The 23783-nt window shown below is 35.8% G+C and overlaps 1 protein-coding gene across 1 annotated transcript in view; it reads left to right on the top strand.

The window, feature by feature from the left end:
* NELL2 (neural EGFL like 2) overlaps positions 1–23783 on the top strand; it is a 556616-nt gene that overhangs the window by 357574 nt on the left and 175259 nt on the right. Inside the window, exon 12 of the mRNA XM_053719205.1 lies at positions 7144–7272. Coding sequence (XP_053575180.1) covers positions 7144–7272 — 129 coding nt within the window. The remainder of the gene's footprint in view (positions 1–7143; positions 7273–23783) is intronic.

Here is a 23783-nt window from a genome sequence, read left to right as displayed (position 1 = left end):
AAGAGCTCCTCCGATGTCCTAATTCAAGCCCAAGCGGGGGGCTGAAGATGTCCATGATCCGGCTGAAGTCATCCTCCAAGCGGGAGCTGAAGAGGTCCATGATCCGGCTGAAGTCATCATCCAAGCGGGAGCTGAAGAGGTCCATGATCCGGCTGAAGTCTTCTATCAACGGCATCTTCAATCTTCTTTCTTCCGGATCCATCTTGCAGACCTCCGACGCGGAACATCGTGTTGGCCTGACGGACTACCGACGTATGAAGTCTCCTTTAAGGGACGTCATCCAAGATGGCGTCCCTCGAATTCCGATTGGCTGATAGGATTCTATCAGCCAATCGGAATTAAGGTAGGAAAATTCTGATTGGCTGATGGAATCAGCCAATCAGAATCAAGTTCAATCCGATTGGCCGATCCGATCAGCCAATCAGATTGAGCTCGCATTCTATTGGCTGATCGGAACAGCCAATCAGAATTTTCCTACCTTAATTCCGATTGGCTGATAGAAACCTATCAGCCAATCAGAATTCGAGGGACGCCATCTTGGATGACGTCCCTTAAAGGAGCCTTCATTTGTCGGTAGTCCGTCGGGCCAGCAGGATGTTCCGCGTCGGAGGTCTGCAAGATGGATCCGGAAGAAAGAAGATTGAAGATGCCGTTGATAGAAGACTTCAGCCGGATCATGGACCTCTTCAGCTCCCGCTTGGATGATGACTTCAGCCGGATCATGGACCTCTTCAGCTCCCGCTTGGATGATGACTTCAGCCGGATCATGGACATCTTCAGCCCCCCGCTTGGGCTTGGATCAGGACATCGGAGGAGCTCTTCTGGATCGATCGGTGAACCTGGTATGGTGAAGATAAGGTAGGAAGATCTTCAGGGGCTTAGTGTTAGGTTTATTTAAGGGGGGTTTGGGTTAGATTAGGGGTATGTGGGTGGTGGGTTGTAATGTTGGGGGGGGGGTATTGTAGGTGTTTTTTTTACAGGCAAAAGAGCTGAATTCTTTGGGGCATGCCCCGCAAAGGGCCCTATTCAGGGCTGGTAAGGTAAAAGAGCTTTGAACTTTAGTAATTTAGAATAGGGTAGGGCATTTTTTTATTTTGGGGGTCTTTGTTATTTTATTAGGGGGCTTAGAGTAGGTGTAATTAGTTTAAAATTGTTGTAATATTTTTCTGATATTTGTAAATATTTTTTTTTATTTTTTGTAACTTAGTTCTTTTTTATTTTTTGTACTTTAGTTAGTTTATTTCATTGTATTTATTTGTAGATATTGTATTTAATTAATTTAATGATAGTGTAGTGTTAGGTTTAATTGTAGGTAATTGTAGGTATTTTATTTAATTAATTTATTGATAGTGTAGTGTTAGGTTTAATTGTAACTTAGGTTAGGATTTATTTTACAGGTAATTTTGTAATTATTTTAACTATTTTAGCTATTGTACCTGGTTAAAATAAATACAAAGTTACCTGTAAAATAAATATAAATCCTAAAATAGCTATAATATAAATATAATTTATATTGTAGCTATATTAGGATTTATTTTACAGGTAAGTATTTAGCTTTAAATAGGAATAATTTATTTAATAAGAGTTAATTAATTTCGTTAGATTTAAATTATATTTAACTTAGGGGGGTGTTAGTGTTAGGGTTAGACTTAGCTTTAGAGGTTAATACATTTATTAGAATAGCGGTGAGCGCCAGTCGGCAGATTAGGGGTTAATGTTTGAAGTTAGGTGTCGGCGATGTTAGGGAGGGCAGATTAGGGGTTAATACTATTTATTATAGGGTTAGTGAGGCGGATTAGGGGTTAATAACTTTATTATAATAGCGGTGCGGTCCGCTCGGTAGATTATGGGTTAATAAGTGTAGGCAGGTGGAGGCGACATTGTGGGGGGCAGATTAGGGGTTAATAAATATAATATAGGGGTCGGCGGTGTTAGGGGCAGCAGATTAGGGGTACATAGGGATAATGTAAGTAGCGGCGGTTTACGGAGTGGCAGATTAGGGGTTAAAAATAATATGCAGGGGTCAGCGATAGCGGGGGCGGCAGAATAGGGGTTAATAAGTGTAAGGTTAGGGGTATTTAGACTCGGGGTACATGTTAGGGTGTTAGGTGCAGACGTAGGAAGTGTTTCCCAATAGACAACAATGGGTCTGCGTTAGGAGCTGAACGCGGCTTTTTTGCAGGTGTTAGGTTTTTTTTCAGCTCAAACAGCCCCATTGTTTTCTATGGGGGAATCGTGCACGAGCACGTTTTTTAGGCTGGCCGCATCTGTAAGCAACTTTGGTATCGAGAGTTGCAGTGGCGTTAAATATGCCTGTACGCTCCCTTTTTGGAGCCTAACGCAGCCATTCTGTGAACTCTCAATACCAGAGTTATTCAAAAGGTGCAGCCAGAAAAAAGCCAGCGTTAGCTACGCGGGTCGTTACCGACAAAACTCTAAATCTAGCCGTAAGATAGCTACAATATAACTAATAGTTACATTGTAGCTAGCTTAGAGTTTATTTTTATTTTACAGGCAACTATGTATTTATTTTAACTAGGTACAATAGTTATTACATAGTTATTAACTATTTAATAACTACCTAGTTAAATAAAGACAAATTTACCTGTAAAATAAAACCTAACCTAAATTACAATTACACCTAACACTACACTACAATTAAATTAATTCTCTAAATTAAATACAATTAATTACAATTAAATAAAATTATCTAAAGTACAAAAAAACATACTAAATTACAGAAAATAATAAAGAAATTACAAGATTTTTAAACTAATTACACCTAATATAGTCCCCCTAACAAAATAAAAAAGCCCCCCAAAATAACAAAAAAAGCTAAATTACAAATAACCTTTAAAAGGACCTTTTGCGGGGCATTGCCACAAAGTAATCAGCTCTTTTACCTGAAAAAAAAGTACAATTCCCCTCTCAACATTAAAACCCACCACCCACACAACCAACCCTACTTTAAAACCCACCCAATCCCCCCTTAAAAAAAACCTAACACTAACCCCCTGAAGTTCACCTTACCGGGAGACGTCTTCACAGAAGTGGTCATCCAACCGGGCAGAAGTGGTCCTCCAGACGGGCAGAAGTCTTCATCCAGACGGCATCTTCTATCTTCATCCATGCAGCGTGAAGCGTGTCCATCTTCAAGACATTCGACACAGATCATTATCTTCATCCGACGGCCAACGTCTGAAAGAAGGTTCCTTTAAATTACATCATCCAAGATGGTGTCCCTTCAATTCCGATTGGCCAATCGGAATTAAGGTAGAAAAAAATCCTATTGGCTGATGCAATCAGCCAATAGGATTGAACTTCTGGGTTTTATGTCCCTTTTAAAAATTGTTTGCTCTGTCTGAATCCTAAAATAAATATTTTGTTTAAGCTTCTTTAATATTTATTGCATTATGCGACACCAATATTACCTGCCTAATTACTTAATGCCTCACATTGTGTATGAAGATTTGGATACAAATCAAAATCTTATGTTCAATTACATATTGTATATTAGTTTTTTTTAGTTTTTATTTGATCAACATGTATTCTGGAAGTTTTTCTGAATAATTAGATACAAAAAATGTCCATTGCACCTTACACAGACAACATTCTATTTAGAGGAAATACTTCCAGCCAAGTTTCTTCTGATACTTTGGAGCTTCCTAAAGGTTTTCAGGATTTAGAAAAATATCTTCATCATTTAGATAATGATCTCAAATAGGAATTAATGGTTTAATATAACTTTTTTTTCTGACCTTAGTACAAAAGAAGAATTTGAAGGAATGTAATATTTTTGTTAGGTCTTTAATGTTGAACCAAAAGTAAAGCGTTTCTCCTACTCTGTTATATATCACACATTAAATACAGAGGGGTTTAAGCAGCTTGGGCTTTTTCATAAAATATATCAATTTTCAAGACCATTAATAGGCACAGGTTCATGTACTATTTTAAAAAAAAATACTGGTCCTCTGAAAAGCTATATTTTATTCAACAAACCCATGAAAATTAAATTGAAAAAGCTTTTAGAAAAATAAATCTATGAGGTTACAGTGTTTTTTTTTTCATATTCTCCAGTTATGATGTATAGCTTGAGCAATCTATATAATATGGAGGCACAGATTTAATATAATATAATCATTTCACAAACAAGATTTACTATCAAGTCTTCTACAGATGTCAGACCTACTTCTGTGCTATTTTTCAATTAATAGAATAAAGCTTTTTTTATAAAGGCCTCTGCTTTTTCATGTGAAGGTCACATACATTTTTGGTTTAAGACATAGCAGACAGATAAAATAATAATTCTAAACATATACTTATGAATATACCATTTGAAAGTAAAATTCTATCATGGTCAGATATTGAGTCTGTATTTTAAAAGCTTTTTAGTAGGAAAGTGACATTGCTTCTGCAAGATGAATCACCCATACATAAAGAGAGCAAATCTGTTTGCTCTTCCACAGGACTGCAAAATATTCTACTTTAATCTGCCCTCAAAGCAACTTGGAAAGTCAATAAACAGACTTGGACTAAGTTAAAATCACCCAAGTTCTTTCAGGGGAAGCTTATAGATGCCTGAAAGATAAACCTCTCTTTTACAGGGAATTTCTTTTGGAGACCTACTTTTTCCCTTTGAAAGGAAATGGCTTGATAGCTGTCAGATTTCTGGGTAGCCAAAATACTTGCAGATGGCTTCAAAATATACATTCGGAAACACATTTTAAACATGTTTTCCTTTCCACTGCATCCAAAGGTCCAGGGAAAGACAAAGCCTTGTTTCCTGATAATGGGCTAGATTACGTGTGTCACATTAACAGTTACGCACAATCGAAAAGGGGATAATCGGGGCTGTTTGCACTCATCAGATGTAGCGCTTGTATTAGAAGTTGAAAGTAAATGGGATCACTTGAGCACAATTGAATTTAACTTGTATCGGGTTAGCATAACCTCAGAGCTCTGGTTAACCGTTTTGCAAAACAAAAAAGTGTCACAAAATACATGAAAAATACATTAAAAAGCAAAGTTATATTTATAATAATACAATCTATTAAAAATTATTTTAAAAAATTGGACAAAATAGTTATAAGGGCTCAAAGATATGAGGTCTCAGTTGATATGAGGTCTCAGGTGTTAGAAAAAAAAGTCAGACAAAGCGCTTTAACATTGATACACATACATATACATGTCTAAAGATGTATATGTATGTGTGTATATATATATATGTGTCTGGATTTATGTATTTATATGTGGATTTATGTATTTACAGACCTATAAACACATAAATACACACACACACACATATATATATATATATATATATATATATATATATATATATATATATATATATATATATATATATATATATATATATATATATATATACAAATATAAACATATTTATAAGTGCATTAGATCTCTTTGCAGTTAAGTAGATGAAAACATGTAAAACCATATTTATGCAATATTCATATTTAATAAAGTGTTATACTGTGTATTTACTGCAAATATTTCACATTCCAATGTTCTGCACATAGCAGAATATGTTCTTAGTATTTCTAAATATATATTCTTTTTTTTATATATATATATATATATATATATATATATATATATATATATATATATATATATCTGTATATATAAATAGAACATATTCTGCTATGTAAAGAACATTGGAATATTAAATATTCATATTTTCATGTCAGGTTAGCGCACAGGTAGGTGTTTTTTCAGCTTTTTTTGCTCTATTAACTTCTATGGGGAAATAGGTTATCACGTGCGCTTTATTATAATTTCGGGATTTTTACTTTCAACTTGTATTACAAACGCAAACCGACGCACACAAAAAACTTACTTCTAGCACAGTTAACCCTAGACAGGGAGCTTTAAATAGCACTCTACTTGTAATCTTTGTCAATATGGGATTTACAGTCAAAATTGCTTCTTTTGTCTGAATTGTCTTGATTAAGTCTTACAATCTTTCAGTTGTGGGTGTCTGATAAATATTCAGAAAATTATTTGGTTCCGTAGAAGAAACTATTTTTAAAAGTAATTCCAGCCTCAGTTGAACTCAGTGCTTTCTTATGCTAGAACTAATATCAGATATTTAAAAAGGGATACAAATTTAAGCATCATATGAGATAAACACCGAAATGCAGTCATTTTTCTAAATTGTGCACAATATTAAAGTATTAAAATTAAAATATTGCCCCCAAAATAAAGAGGAGAGTACATTAACTTGTACAATAAATATGAGCATTTTTATTTTTTTAGTAAAAAAACTGCACAAAGCAGTTATAAGGGTTTAAAGTCAGGGTATGTGGGGTATTTGAGAAACAAAATGGCACTGAAAGTGCCTTTACATAGAGGAGAATGGGGACTCCTCTATACTGTATTATATATGTATATGCCTATATACATATATATTTGTTTTAATATGTGCATATACACATATAAACACATAAATATATTTGTATATATTCATATACATATATAATTATTGCTGCCCACTACTGCACGAATTGCCTCCTGCACTAGGTGGTTTGATGGCATGAGAACGAGGCTCCCATTGGAGCCTATGGAAGTGCGCTGCACTTTTGTGAGCGCAAGGCTTCCAGGCAATATGAAAGCGAGGTTGCGTTCGCATTGCGCTTCACTTGTAATACCAGCACACACTTAAGTACGCTGGTATTACTGAGTGGAGCGCCAATATTGCGCTCCACTTGTAATCTAGCCCATAGTTTTATGTCCCCATAAAATATAATTTTCTTAAGATTTTTATATTAAGGTCAGGGTCAGTGCATGTTTACTGACCCTAACTCAAATTCCATATAAAATTGCTTCGGACTCCACAGTCCTGGATTTTAAGTTTTACTCTATTTGAGAATAGAATTTTTTTTTTGTGAGAGTGGGACTTGCTCTTTAGTATCACAGCTATGGGCTTCTAGAAAGGGAAAAAAGTAACTGAAAGAGACTTACTGTATATATCACTTAATATTCCTGTGTACACCCTTATTACAACAGTAATGATGATTTTTTTCTAAACTGCTAGTAAAATGTTGAATGTAACAAAAATAATAAAAAAAACTTTACTGGGGATTGAAAACTCTGACCTTTAAACTTGTTTTTTTCTTGTAGGTTATGATTTCTGTTCAGAAGGACATAACTGCATAGAATATTCTGTCTGTAAAAACCTGGATGATAAAGCAGTGTGCATGTGTCGTGATGGTTTCCGGGCCCTTCGAGATGATAATGCTTATTGTGAAGGTATAGCTTCCCCTTTGAAGTTCTGATTTATATAAATATTGTTACCTCTTTGCTATCAGTGGCAGTTCTCTCTGTGTGATAGGCACCTACCATTATTATCTTTCCAAGCATATCGCTAGTGGGTGTTCCTGCCATTAATTTATTGCTAATATGTCAAAACAATTTAAATCTCAATAGCTTTTAAAAAAATATGCTTGAGATGTAGATGTAAATGTTTGTAAGTGTAGGATATTCGTATGTGCATTTTGTTTCTTAGAAAAGTAGTCCCGGTGGATAAAACATCTCATAAACCTCCACCAAGTGTACGGAATTCATACACACTTTAAGTATCCCATCTTGTGATCATTTCTTGCACTGTGTCAAGTTGTCAAGGTTATCTGATTTTTTTTTTTTTTCTTGCAATTTGCATACGACCGGGTACAAATCTGTTTGAATACCACAATTTTTGATTTGATAAGTCTGCTTCCAGATGTTATATCCAGTAACTTCTCACTACTCTATTTTTCTTCTCATTTCCTAGAATGTGTGACATATTTTCAATATCCTAGTATAATTAAGAATACATTCAGCTGTCAATTTTGAAAGGGTTGATTATAAATTTAACAAATTTAAATACATTAAATCGTAGCTTAAAACATATAGGGCCAGATTTAGTTCATTAACATAGTTGGAGCTCAATCCATACTGCTTGCATTTTTGTGCTGGTATTACAGGTCCATGGTTGCTATATATCATGTGTACGGTGTGTTTTTCACTCACATAATAGAGGGCACTAGAATTCAAGTCAGATAAAACTCAAGCACTAAGCAGATGGAAAACAAAAATTCTGTTCAAGTTGTGAAGCTTTTCTTTGCAATACACCTTCTGGTGTTATTATTATTTTTAGTATTATCATGCATTTGTATATATAATAGTGATCAGTAGCAGTTAATATCTAATTTTCATGTGCGCTAGTGCAATATGTGCGCCATGATAGCGTGCACTATTTATGGGCCCCATTTATTAACTGCCAGACCGACATAGTTTGCTCTCGTGGCCCTCGCCTACTGCCCTCATGAAACATTGCACAAGCAATTGATTCTGCATCTGCGCAATGGATGCACTAGAGCAGGGCTTGACGATAATCTAGATCTGGGGCGCGATCCGATATAGATCGCAGTTTGCGGCGCAAGCGCGGGAACCGGCGTCGCCCGCAGTTTCAGCTCGCAACTCGAGCTATCCCATATAAGTCGCCGTCAGATGCTAACGTGCCGTAAGTCTCACAAACCAGCGATGTCCAGAAATCTGCGCAAGTACAAATTTCTGGCGTCGCCAGTGACTTGCGCCACGTTAGAAACTGCCGGCGCCTATAAAACCTGACTAAAGTCTAAAACACCCGCACTGTCTAACACGCCTCCCTAACATAGCCCGCACTGTCTAACACGCCTCCCTAACATAGCCCGACACGTCTAACCCTCTATTCGCTATCCCCCCTCACTAGCCTAACAATAAAAAAGCTATTAACCCCTAAACCGCCGCTCCCGTACCCCGCCGCCAGCTATATTATATCTATAACCCCCTAAAGTGAGCCCCTAACACCGCCGCCATCTATATTAAAATTATTAACCCCCAATGTAAGCCCCTTACACCGCCGCCATCTCTATTAAAATGATTAACCCCTAATTTAATCTACCTACCCCGCCGCCAGCTATATTATCTATATTAACCCTAAGTATATTATAGTTAATATAGGTATTACATTATATATATTAACTATATTAACCCTAATTATATTAGGGTTAATATAGTTAATATAGTTACTATAGTATTTATATTAACTATATTAACTCTATCTAACCCTAACACCCCTAACTAAATTTATATTATATTAATCTAATTCATTTATAAACTAAAATATTCCTATTTAAATCTAAATACTTACCTATAAAATAAACCCTAAGATAGCTACAATATAATTAATAATTACATTGTAGCTATGTTAGGGTTAATATTTATTTTACAGGTAAATTGTTAATTATTTTAACTAGGTATAATAGATATTAAATAGTTATTAACTATTTAATATCTACCTAGTTAAAATAATTACCCAATTACCTGTAAAATAAATCCTAACCTAAGTTACAAATACACCTACACTATCAATAAATTTAATAAACTACAAACATCTATCTAAAAATACAATTAAATTAACTAAACTAAATTACAAAAAAAAACAAACACTAAATTACAAAAAATAAAAAAAAGATTACAAGATTTTTAAGCTAATTACACCTATTCTAAGCCCCCTAATAAAATAATAAACCCCCAAAATAAAAAAAATTCCCTGCCCTATTCTAAATTAAACAAATTTCAAAGCTCATTACCTTACCAGCCCTTAAAAGGGCCTTTTGTGGGGCATGCCCCAAAGAATTCAGCTCTTTTGCATACAACAAATACAATCCCCCCCCATTACAACCCACATACCCCTATTCTAAAACCACCCAAACCCCCCTTAAAAAAGCCTAACACTACCCCCCTGAAGATCTCCCTACCTTGTCTTCACCACACCGGGCCGAACTCCTGATCCGATCCGGGCGATGTCTTCCTCCAAGCGGCAAAGAAGAATTCTTCCTCCGGCGATGTCTTCCTCCAAGCGGCAAAGAAGAATTCTTCCTCCGGCGACGTCTTCCTCCAAGCGGCAGCAAAGTCTTCATTCTTCCGGCGGCATCTTCAATCTTCTTTCTTCGCTCCGCCGCCGCGGAGCATCCATCCAGGCCGACGACTGAACGACGAATGAGGTACCTTTAAATGACGTCATCCAAGATGGCGTCCGCCGAATTCCGATTGGCTGATAGGATTCTATCAGCCAATCGGAATTAAGTTAAAAAAATCTGATTGGCTGATTGAATCAGCCAATCAGATTCAAGTTCAATCCGATTGGCTGATCCAATCAGCCAATCAGATTGAGCTCGCATTCTATTGGCTGTTCCGATCAGCCAATAGAATGCGAGCTCAATCTGATTGGCTGATTGGATCAGCCAATCGGATTGAACTTGAATCTGATTGGCTGATTCAATCAGCCAATCAGATTTTTTTAACTTAATTCTGATTGGCTGATAGAATCCTATCAGCCAATCGGAATTCGGCGGACGCCATCTTGGATGACGTCATTTAAAGGTACCTCATTCGTCGTTCAGTTGTCGGCCTGGATGGATGCTCCGCGGCGGCGGAGCGAAGAAAGAAGATTGAAGATGCCGCAGGAAGAATGAAGACTTTGCTGCCGCTTGGAGGAAGACGTCGCCGGAGGAAGAATTCTTCTTTGCCGCTTGGAGGAAGACATCGCCGGAGGAAGAATTCTTCTTTGCCGCTTGGAGGAAGACATCGCCGGAGGAAGAATTCTTCTTTGCCGCTTGGAGGAAGACATCGCCCGGATCGGATCAGGAGTTCGGCCCGGTGTGGTGAAGACAAGGTAGGGAGATCTTCAGGGGGGTAGTGTTAGGCTTTTTTAAGGGGGGTTTGGGTGGTTTTAGAATAGGGGTATGTGGGTGGTGGGTTGTAATGGGGGGGGGGGGATTGTATTTGTTGTATGCAAAAGAGCTGAATTCTTTGGGGCATGCCCCACAAAAGGCCCTTTTAAGGGCTGGTAAGGTAAAGAGCTTTGAAATTTGTTTAATTTAGAATAGGGCAGGGAATTTTTTTTTATTTTGGGGGTTTATTATTTTATTAGGGGGCTTAGAATAGGTGTAATTAGCTTAAAAATCTTGTAATCTTTTTTTTATTTTTTGTAATTTAGTGTTTGTTTTTTTTGTAATTTAGTTTAGTTAATTTAATTGTATTTTTAGATAGATGTTTGTAGTTTATTAAATTTATTGATAGTGTAGGTGTATTTGTAACTTAGGTTAGGATTTATTTTACAGGTAATTGGGTAATTATTTTAACTAGGTAGATATTAAATAGTTAATAACTATTTAATATCTATTATACCTAGTTAAAATAATTAACAATTTACCTGTAAAATAAATATTAACCCTAACATAGCTACAATGTAATTATTAATTATATTGTAGCTATCTTAGGGTTTATTTTATAGGTAAGTATTTAGATTTAAATAGGAATATTTTAGTTTATAAATGAATTAGATTAATTTAATATAAATTTAGTTAGGGGTGTTAGGGTTAGATAGAGTTAATATAGTTAATATAAATACTATAGTAACTATATTAACTATATTAACCCTAATATAATTAGGGTTAATATAGTTAATATATATAATGTAATAACTATATTAACTATAATATACTTAGGGTTAATATAGATAACATAGCTGGCGGCGGGGTAGGTAGATTAAATTAGGGGTTAATAATTTTTATATAGGTGGCGGCGGTGTAAGGGGTCAGATTACGGGATAGATAAGGTAGATGACAGCGGTGTAAGGGGTTCTAATTAGGGGATAGATAAGGTAGATGGCGGCGGTTTTAGGGGCTCACAGTAGGGGGTTAGTTTATGTAGATGGCGGCGGGGTCCGGGAGCGGCGGTTTAGGGGTTAATAACTTTATTAGGGATTTCGGGGGGGGGGATCGCGGTTGACAGGTAGATAGACATTGCGCATGTGTTAGGTGTTAGGTTTATTTTAGAAGATCGCGGTTGACAGGGAGATAGACATTGCGCATGCGTTAGGGTTTATTTTAGCAGCCAGTTTAGGGAGTTACGGGGCTCCAATAGTCAGCGTAAGGCTTCTTACGGCTGCTTTTTGTGGCGAGGTGAAAATGGAGTAAGTTTTCTCCATTTTCGCCACGTAAGTCCTTACGCTGCATATTGGATACCAAACTGCGCTGGTTTGGTATACCTGCCTATGGCCCAAAAAACTACGGGCGACGGCAGAAATATACGCGCGTAACTTCTAGGTTACGCCGTATATGTGATACCAAATCAGCGTAAATATTGGCGTCGCCGGCTTTTGCGGGCGATGCTTTATATCGGATCGACCCCCAGATGTTTTAACTCCACAAGCATCGAGGTGGCAGAGAGGCTAACTATGCGGCTGCTTAACTTGCATTTGAGGCTTTCTCGCACAAGCTTGAAATAATTCGGCACCAAACCTGCATTATCATCTTCATTAATGGGGCCCAATATATCACCCATATTAAAAATACTTTGGTTAAACATGTCACTTTGGTTATAATTCATTGTAACCAACAATTTCTAACTGATTGTGTGTTATTGTTTGCAAAATAACGCACCATCCACTGTACTAAACCTTGTAATCTATCCCATTGTTCTATATAGGTTATACAATTGTGTGTGCCAGATTAGCATGAATAAATCATATATAACACAAACTGTGTGATGTAGTTGTGACTGCAGCTAAATTAAATTTGATATTGCGTTTTTAGTGTGTGCACAGTGTCTGTGGAATTTACGCTATCATATCTGTTTATTTTGATTGATAGCTGTTACTCAAACTGACAGATGCAAATTGCACAACATTCATAATCTAATAGTTTGAGCATGTCAAAGATGTATTTCAATAATAATATTTGAAAAAAAGTACATTAGATGAACACATTGAATGGAACTTAATGAAAAATGACTTGACATTCAGATGAGACTATGCTTCAGAACTATATTGAATACTGACATGCCGGTGACTCAAGGAAATTACTGAAATATAGTATATGATATAAGAACGTAATAATAAATAGAATCTCGAGAAGTGCATTGTAAGAAAATAATAACATTAAATGTGATAATATAAATATGTGGCATTACATACATAGCAATTATCATTACATTAAATGTTATATTAATTTGATATTTAAATAAATAAAACTAGGTTCAAATTACTGTGTAGATCACCTATGCAAAGTAACAGTAGAAGGAGAAAGCTTGAAAAAAGGAAAAACAATAACAAAGTGAAATTGTTGAAAATGTGTTGGGTTTCATCTCTGTTATGTTATATTTTCTAATAAAGCCCTGCGTGGTGCAAATTACAAACTTTGTATATCTTTCACTCTGTTACAGAATAAATAAATATTTAAAAAAAAAAGGAGAAAGCTCTGGTGAAATGCGAGTCGCCTGCTTATGTGTATTCTGGAATTTAATTAGCTATAATTATTGTATTAGTTCTACCCTTTTTAATTATGCTGACATTATTCATAGGAGCTTAATTAAGCCTGCACATGTTTTACAATAATTGTGAGTATCCATCTAGTGAGAGGTAATTTGGTAAGCCCACTGATATCTCACATTTGTGGGGCTCACGCAATCAAAGACTATTTTATATGAGGGACATTTTACCTACTGGATGTCTCACAACTACTGCTCTAGGATTTATTCGGTTAATGATTTGTTTGTTTCACTTGGTAATTGATACTTTACTATGTATTTAGTGATACAATGAGGTACCTTAGCATTGCTATTTGTTATCTATATTTTAATTGAATTTAATGCAGTATCTTTTTTGATACCAATTTAATGTGTAAAATAAAAGTTATGTTTTAACCCTTGGGCCCTATTTTTTGGAACAAGATATTAAATTTCAAGTGTATGCCAAGGGTTTATCTCTTCATTTTTTATTATTTTTTAATATGATGTACTAGATTATTAACCAGGCAGCTTAACTTTATTTAAGAGTGTATGGGAATAAATATATGATACATATTTGATTAATGATTTGGCTCTGCACCTCCCTTTAACTTTTGTATGTAACAGTAATATTACAAGGTCCAAAACAGATAATCTTGTATTGAAAGGTTATTATTATTATCATCAGGTATTTGTAGATCGCCAACAGATTCCACAGCGCTAAAGGTACCATTGCCCCATTTTGGCTATATTCTATAGCATTCCCATCTATTAGAAGTATCACAGTTTCAATTAATTAAACCACCCGAATTAATATATTACAGGAAAACACTGTCTCAATGGGTTCCTAACTACTAGAAGAAAACACTGGCCTTATTTTCAATAAAAAAACTTTTTTGTGAAACTGATATCTATTAGATTAGCAGTCGTGCCTTATTGCACCAAGTTTCGCTCCATTATAATCAAAGGCGCTGCATTTGTCTTGCAATGGTTCTCATGGCATAGAACAAATTCCAAATTAAAGGACACCATCATAACAAAAGCTCCTTCAAAACATGACTAATCAAACAAATAAAAAACACTATTTATAAAACATATACTCAAAAGGAAACTGAGAAACAGTTCAAGAAAAATAAAAGAAAACACATAGCACAACTAATGCAGGAGCACCCACTAGTGATTTTGCCTCAACAAGACCCTTTAAGAACCTAACAAATGTCATTGAATCTAGCCCAATGTTTATTTTCTTTTGCTTTATACTTAAGAGCACCATAACAAATAAAAACAAAAAATAGTTTACAAAAATTGATTCTGCCAGAGGTGGAATGAAAATTATACATTAAAGGGATATTAAATGCCTCTTACTTTTGTGTAAAAACTGTTTGTTTCACCCTCCATTGACAGACCAACAAGCTCTGTAACCCAAGTGCACATTGCCTAAATCAAACTATTTGTTTTGCACCATTTTGATGAAAACAGAATTTGCAATAACTGTTTACTGCCCCTTTTAATGTTTAATTAATAAATGTTATGCCCCTTTAAAAGGTGTCCTTGTGATTAAACATTGGAATTTAAAGAGTTATGCTTTGTTAGGTACAGAGACTTGTCAGTATGATTTTCACAACCATTTTTTATCCAGATATTTAATTTCTCTTATTTATGTTTTAAGTGCAATCCATCATTTTAATGTTATTTTAATATTGCCCTGAGCTTCTAAATTTATTTTTAATGTAATTTTGTTGAGTTATTACAGTCTAAATAAGAATATAATCAAATCATACCAATAAGGCAATTTGTCAGTTGTGTAGCATAACTAACGTTTTAATTTAAATCGCTTACAAAAAAGTTAAAACAATTAATTTATTTTGCTTTAGAAAAGCCTTGAAACAAAGAAACATTGTTTTTCAATTGAATGAGTTTTTGTATTAATACATTGAATGGCTTCTTCTAATTTACAGAAATGATCTATGATTTTTAGCAAACTTAAATATATTTATCTAGAACTAATTTTGCTTGCCTGACTTTTTTTCTATCTTTTTTTAACACACATATGTGCATGCCTGTGTGCGTATATATATATATATATATATATATATATATATATATATATATATATATATATATAAAACATAATTTATGTAAGAACTTACCTGATAAATTCATTTCTTTCATATTGGCAAGAGTCCATGAGCTAGTGACATATGGGATATACAATCCTACCAGGAGGGGCAAAGTTTCCCAAACCTCAAAATGCCTATAAATACACCCCTCACCACACCCACAATTCAGTTTAACGAATAGCCAAGCAGCGGGGTGATAAAGAAAGGAGTAGAAAGCATCAACAAAGGAAATTTGGAAAAAATTGTGCTTTATACAAAAAAATCATAACCACCATAAAAAGGGTGGGCCTCATGGACTCTTGCCAATATGAAAGAAATGAATTTATCAGGTAAGTTCTTACATAAATTATGTTTTCTTTCATGTAATTGGCAAGAGTCCATGAGCTAGTGACATATGAGATATCAATACCCAAGACGTGGATCTTCCACTCAAGAGTCACTAGAGAGGGAGGGAATAAAAATAAAAACAGCCATATTCCACTGAAAAAATTAATCTACAACCCAAAAAAATAAGTTTATTTTCATTTTGAAAGAAAAAAACTTAAATCAAAAGCAGAAGAATCAAACTGAAACAGCTGCCTGAAGAACTTTTCTACCAAAAATTGCTTCCGAAGAAGCAAATACATCAAAACGGTAGAATTTAGTAAATGTATGCAAAAAGGACCAAGTTGCCGCTTTGCAAATCTGATCAACTGAAGCTTCATTCTTAAAAGCCCATGAAGTGGAGACTGATCTAGTATAATGAGCTGTAATTATCTGAGGCGGGGCCTGACCCGACTCCAAATAAGCTTGATGAATCAAAAGTTTCAACCAAGAAGCCAAGGAAATAGCAGAAGCCTTCTGACCTTTCCTAGGACCAGTAATTAAAACAGACTGGAAGTCTTCCTGAAATTTTTAGTAGCTTCCACATAATATTTCAAAGCTCTTACCACATCCAAAGAATGTAATGATCTCTCCAAAGAATTCTTAGGATTAGGACATAAGGAAGGAACAACAATTTCTCTACTAATGTTGTTAGAAATCACAACTTTAGGTAAAAATTGAAAAGAAGTCTGCAAAACTGCCTTATCCTGATGAAAAATCAGAAAAGGAGACTCACAAGAAAGAGCAGATAGCTCAGAAACTCTTCTAGCAGAAGAGATAGCCAAAATGAACAACACTTTCCAAGAAAGTAGTTTAATGTCCAAAGAATGCATAGGTTCAAATGGAGGAGCCTGTAAAGCCTTCAGAACCAAATTAAGACTCCAAGGAGGAGAAATTGACTTAATGACAGGCTTAATACGAATTAAAGCCTGTACAAAACAGTGTATATCAGGAAGTATAGCAATCTTTCTGTGAAATAAAACAGAAAGAGCGGAGATTTGTCCTTTCAAGGAACTTGCAGACAAACCCTTATCCAAACCATCCTGAAGAAACTGTAAAATTCTAGGAATTCTAAAAGAATGCCAGGAGAATTTATGAGAAGAACACCATGAAATGTAAGTCTTCCAAACTCTATAATAAATCTTTCTAGAAACAGATTTACGAGCTTGCAACATAGTATTAATCACTGAGTAAGAGAAACCTCTATAACTTAGAACTAAGCATTCAATTTCCACACCTTCAAATTTAATGATTTGAGATCCTGATGGAAAAACGGACCTTGAGATAGTAGGTCCGGCCGTAATGGAAGTGGCCAAGGCGGGCAACTGGACATCCAAGCCAGATATGCATACCAAAACCTGTGTGGCCATGCTGGAGCCACCAGCAACACAAAAGACTGTTCCATGATGATTTTGAAGATCACTCTTGGAAGAAGAACTAGAGGCGGGAAGATGTAAGCAGGATGATAACACCAAGGAAGTGTCAACGCTTCCACCTGGATAGATATCTGGGAAGTTTCTTGTTTAGATGAGAGGCCATGAGATCTATCTCGGGAAGACCCCACATCTGAACAATCTGAGAAAACACATCTGAATGGAGAGACCACTCCCCTGGATGTAAAGTCTGGCGGCTGAGATAATCCGCCTCCCAATTGTCTACACCTGGGATATGCACTGCAGAGATTAGACAGGAGCTGGATTCTGCCCAAGCAAGTATCCAAGATACTTCTTTCATAGCTTTGGGACTGTGAGTCCCACCCTGATGATTGACATAAGCCACAGTTGTGATATTGTCTGTCTGAAAACAAATGAACGGTTCTCTCTTTAGCAGAGGCCAGAACTGAAGAGCCCTGAGAATTGCACGTAGTTCTAAAATATTTATTGATAATCTCGCCTCTTGAGATTTCCAAACCCCTTGTGCTGTCAGAGATCCCCAAACAGCTCCCCAGCCTGAAAGACTCGCATCTGTTGAGACCACAGTCCAGGTTGGCCGAACAAAAGAGGCCCCTTAAACCAAACAATGGTGATCTATCCACCATGTCAGAGAGTGTTGTACATTGGGATTCAAGGATATTAATTGTGATATCTTTGTATAATCCCTGCACCATTGATTCAGCATACAAAGCTGTAGAGGTCTCATGTGAAAACGAGCAAAGGGGATCGCGTCCGATGCTGCAGTCATGAGACCTAAAACTTCCATGCACATAGCCACTGAAGGGAATGACTGAGACTGAAGGTGCCGGCATGCTGCAACCAATTTTAAACGTCTCTTGTCTGTTAGAGACAGAGTCATGGACACTGAATCTATCTGGAAGCCTACAAAGGTGACCCTTGTCTGAGGAATCAAGAAACTTTTTGGTAAATTGATCCTCCAACCATTTTTCCCGAAGAAACAACACTAGTTGACTCGTGTGAGATTCTGCAGTACGTAAAGACTGAGCTAGTACCAAGATATTGTCCAAATAAAGAAACACTGCAATACCCTGTTCTCTGATTACAGATAGTAGGGCACCTAGAACCTTTGAAAATATTCTTGGAGCTGTTGCTAGGCCAAATGGAAGAGCAACAAATTGGTAATGCCTGTCTAGAAAAGAGAATCTCAGAAACTGATAGTGTTCTGGATGAATCAGAATATGAAGGTATGCATCCTGCAAGTCTATTGTGGACATATAATGTCCTTGCTAAACAAAAGGCAGAATAGCCCTTATAGTCACCATCTTGAAAGTTGGTACTCTTACATAACGATTCAAAATTTTTAGATCCAGAACTGGTCTGAATAATTTTTTTTTCTTTGGGACAATGAATAGGTTTGAATAAAACCCCAAACCTTGTTCCTGAGGAGGAACTGTCATGATTACCCCTGAAGACTCCAGGTCTGAAACACACTTCAGAAAAGCCTGAGATTTTACTGGATTAACAGGGATATGTGAGAGAAAAAATCTTCTCACAGGAGGTCTTACTCTGAATCCTATTCGAAACCCTTGAGAGACAATGCTCTGAATCCAATGATTTTGGACAGATTTTATCCAAAAATCCTTGAAAAACCTTAATCTGCCCCCTACCAGCTGAGCTGGAATGAGGGCCGCACCTTCATGCGGACTTAGGGGCTAAATTTGGTTTCCTAAATGGCTTAGATTTATTCCAATTTGAGGAAGGCAATTGGAAGCAGATTCCTTGGGGGGAGGATTGAGTTTTTGTTCCTTATTCTGACGAAAACGGTTAGAAGCCCTAGATTTACCCTTAGGTTTTTTATCCTGAGGCAAAAAAACTCCTTTTCCCCCAGTGATAGTTGAAATAATAGAATCCAACTGAGAGCCAAATACATTATTACCTTGGAAAGAAAGAGATAGTAATCTAGATTTAGATGTCATATCAGCATTCCAAGACTTAAGCCACTAAGCTCTTCTAGCTAATATAGCTAAAGACATGGATCTAACATCAATTTTGATAATATAAAAAATGGCATCACAAATAAAATGATTAGCATGTTGCTGTAAGCGAATAACGCTAGATATGTCAGAATCCAATTCATGTTGCGTTAAATTTTCCAACCAGAAAGTTGATGCAGCCGCAACATCAGCCAAAGAAATAGCAGGTCTGAGAAGATGACCTGAATATAAATAGGCCTTCCTTAGATAAGATTCAAGCTTCCTATCTAAAGGATCCTTAAAGGAAGTGCTATCTTCTATAGGAATAGTGGTACGTTTAGCAAGAGTAGAAATAGCCCCATCAACTTTGGGGATTTTTTGCCAAAACTCTATAGATTTTGCTGGTAAAGGATACAATTTTTTAAACCTTGAAGAAGGAATAAAAGAAGTACCTGGCTTATTCCATTCCCTAGAAATCATATCAGAAATAGCCTCAGGAATGGGAAAAACCCCTGGAGAAACCACAGGAGGTTTAAAAACAGCATTTAAACGTTTATTAGACTGAACGTCAATAGGACTGGTTACCTCAATATCCAACGTAATTAACACTTCTTTTAATAAAGAACGCATATACTCTATTTTAAATAAATAAGTAGATTTGTCAGTGTCAATGTCTGAGGAAGGATCTTCTGAATCAGATAGATCCTCATCAGAAGAGGATAAATTATAATGTTGTTGGTCATTTGAAATTTCATCAGCTAAATGAGAAGTTTTAAAAGACCTTTTTCGTTTATTAGTAGGTGGAAATGCAGACAAAGCCTTTATAATAGAATCAGAAACAAATTCTTTAAAATTTACAGGTATATCATGCACATTAGAAGTTGAAGGAACTGCAACTGGCAATGTACTATTACTGATGGAAACACTATCTGCATGTAATGACGCTGCCGTGTGAAAGGTCTCAGCGTCACGTATGACGCAGGAAATGACGAAGTTGCGTCATAAACGTATTTTTGCGCGCCAAAAATTTCTCGCGCCAAGAATGACGCAATAAAGTTTAGCATTTGACGCACCCGCGGGCCTAATACCCGCAATTGTAAGAAGTAGTCAATTGAAAAAAGACTAAACCCCAGGTAAGAAAAAAAATTCTTAAAATGTTTACATTCCCCAAATATGAAACTGAAAGTCTTCAGAAGGAAATACATGAACCTGACTCATGGCAAATATAAGTACAATACATATATTTAGAACTTTATATAAAAGCATAAAGTGCCAAACCATAGCTGAGAGTGTCTTAAGTAATGAAAACATACTTACCAAAAGACACCCATCCACATATAGCAGATAGCCAAACCAGTACTAAAACAGTTATCAGTAGAGGTAATGGTAAATTGAGAGTATATCGTCGATCTGAAAAGGGAGGTAGGAGATGAATCTCTACGAAAACAGAGAACCTATGAAATAGACCCCCATTAGGGAAATCATCATATTCAAATAAGTGATACTCCCTTCACGTCCCTCTGACATTCGCTGTACTCTGAGAGGAATCGGGCTTCAACAATGCTGAGAAGCGCATATCAACGTAGAAATCTTAGCACAAACTTACTTCACCACCTCCATAGGAGGCAAAGTTTGTAAAACTGAATTGTGGGTGTGGTGAGGGGTGTATTTATAGGCATTTTGAGGTTTGGAAAACTTTGCCCCTCCTGGTAGGATTGTATATCCCATATGTCACTAGCTCATGGACTATTGCCAATTACATGAAAGAAATATATATGTATATATATATATATATATATATATATTTATGTGTGTGTGTGTGTATATGTATATATATATATTATATATATATATATATATATATACATGTGTGTTTTTAATATATATATATATATATATACATATATGTATACTGTATGTATAAATATATATATATATATATATATATATATATATATATATATATATATATATATATATATATATATATATATATATATACATACATATACAGTCATGGCTAATATCTGTCAAATAATACACAAATTGTTGCAATTACAAATGTTTAGGCATTCTCATGTTTATTTATTTTGTTTGTATTGGCATGACACAAAAAAAGTGAAGGAAAAAAAAAAAAAGGCAAATCTGACACATTCCATGCAAAACTCCAAAAAGGGACTGGACAAAATTATTCTCAAAATTGTAAGAAATAATTGCATTTCATGTTTTTGATGCTCCTGTAATTTGAAATTAAATTCACCTGTAACAATTAACAGGTGCTGACAATGTAGAAATTACACTGGCAACCAGTTAAAATGATAAAAAGTTGACTCAACCTTTCTGTTGTGTGTCTCTGTGTGCCACACTGAGCATGGAGAAGAGAAAGAAAACAAATAATTGACTGAGGATTTGAGAACAAAAATTTAGAAAAAGCATAGACAATCTCAAGGTTACAAGTCCATCTCCAGAGATCTTAATGTTCCTGTGTCCACTGTGCGCAACATTCTCAAGAAGTTTACAGCCCATGGCACTGTAGCAAATCTTCCTGGACGTGGAGGAATGAAAAAAATTGATCAAAGATTGCAACGAAGGATTGTTCGAAGGGTGGATAAAGAATCTTGATCAACTTCCAAACAAATTCAAGCTGACCTTCAAGCACAGGGTACAAATGTGTCGGCTCACACTATACGTCACCATCTGAATGAAAAGGGACGCTATTGTAGGAGAACCAGGAAGATGCCACTGCTGACACAGAAACATAAAAAAGCCAGATTGGAGTTTGCCAAAACTTAACTGAGGAAGCCAAAATCCTTTTGCGAGAATGTTCTGTGGACAAACAAAACAAAATTATAGCTTTTTGGGAAAGCCCATCATTCTACTGTTTTCAGAAAAAGAAATGAGGCTTTTAAAGAAAAGAATAAAGTCCCTACAGTCAATCATGTTGGAGGTTCACTGATGTTTTGGGGTTGCTTTGCTGCTTCAGGCACTGGATGTCTTTACTGTGTGCATGGCATTATGAAATCTGAAGACTACCAAAGAATTCTGTGGTGCAATGTAGAACCCAGTGTCAGAAAGTTGGGTCTCCATCAGAGGTCATGGGTCTTACAGCAGGACAATGACCTAAACCACAGGTCAAAAAGCACCCAGAAATGGTTTAAGACATAGTGCTGGAGAGTACTTAACTGGCCAGCAATGAGTCCAGATCTCAATCCCATAGAGCACCTGTGGAGAGATCCCAAAACAGCAGTTGGGAAAAGGATCCCTTCCAATCTGAGAGACCTGGAGCAGTTGGCGAAAGAAGAGTGGTCAAAAATTCCAGTAGAGAGGTGTAAGAAACTCATTGATGGCTATCAGAAGCGATTGATTTCAGTTATGAGGGGTGTGCTACCAAATATTAAATTGAGGGCGCAAATAATTTTGTCCAGTCCATTTTTGGAGCTTTCCATGGAATGTGTCAGATTTGCCTTTTTTTCTCCACTTTTTTTTTTTAATAATTTTTATTGAGGTTATTTAAATAAAAAAAAGAAAATACAGCTCCAAGGAAATGTTCAACAGCGGAAACAGTGTATACATTATATAACACAAGCATGACAAGGTAATTCATAACAATTAATTACGAAGGTAATTTGAAGTCAAACCAATTGCATCATATATAAAGCTGCTGAGCACTAGTAAGGAACGTCATTTTATGGTTTTAATGCAAAGGTATGTGTCCCCAACACTTCAAAAGACCACTCTTGGGCCCATGGAAACATAAAACTCAATAGGGCGACGTAGATAATAGGTACAGTCACTTTTGGACCGTACAGCTTAATAGTAAAACAAAGTAAAATGTTCCTATGTCTACCATGTCAAATTAAAGGTATAGGAAGCGGGGATAGTAATCAATTATAGGGGACATGTGTATAAATATGCTTGTAGACATTCCTTGCTCTAAGCGAACCTCCAGTTCAACTAACATGACTACCTATAAGAAAGCAGCAACTTGTGGTGGGGGGGGCGCTATCATGACTAAATATCTTCCCTCCGCACGTCACCAAAGTAAATTAATAACTCTCATTTTGAAGGAGGAAGATGAGCCTACCCTCCCTTTCAGCTAAGCACCTCTGTTGCAGGACATATATAAAAATGTAACAGTGCCCATCCCAGCTCTGGAAAATTACAAGACATTACCCCCAACTGTGTGTATATATATATATATATATATATATATATACACAGTATATATACATATATATATATATATATATATATTTATTTTTTAAATAAAGTTGAATTAGTTTGCGGTTTTGATTTGTCAAGATATGTGCTGCTCCAAGGATTGTATTTGTCTAATGATATAATTTAGCAATTATGTAGTCTAGTTTGTTTATTGGAAACTTAAAAGGAATTTGTTTGCCAATCTATCCTCTGTGTCTCCATGAGCAGTCTAGTAGAATACTTGTTTTCTTACAGATTGACTTACATTTCTTGCTAACATTTACACAATGAAATCAATGCATAATATTTGTCTGTTGTTGCTGTGTTTTTATTGGCTCCTTCATAGTGATTTGTGTATGCGTTATCCTATGTTTGAAGCCAGTGTGTAAATGCCTTTA

The sequence above is a fragment of the Bombina bombina genome, chromosome 6 (genome assembly GCF_027579735.1).
Source record: "Bombina bombina isolate aBomBom1 chromosome 6, aBomBom1.pri, whole genome shotgun sequence".
NCBI lineage: Eukaryota > Metazoa > Chordata > Amphibia > Anura > Bombinatoridae > Bombina > Bombina bombina.
Note: the sequence above shows the minus strand (reverse complement) of the source record. Positions and strands in the feature narration are given on the sequence as shown.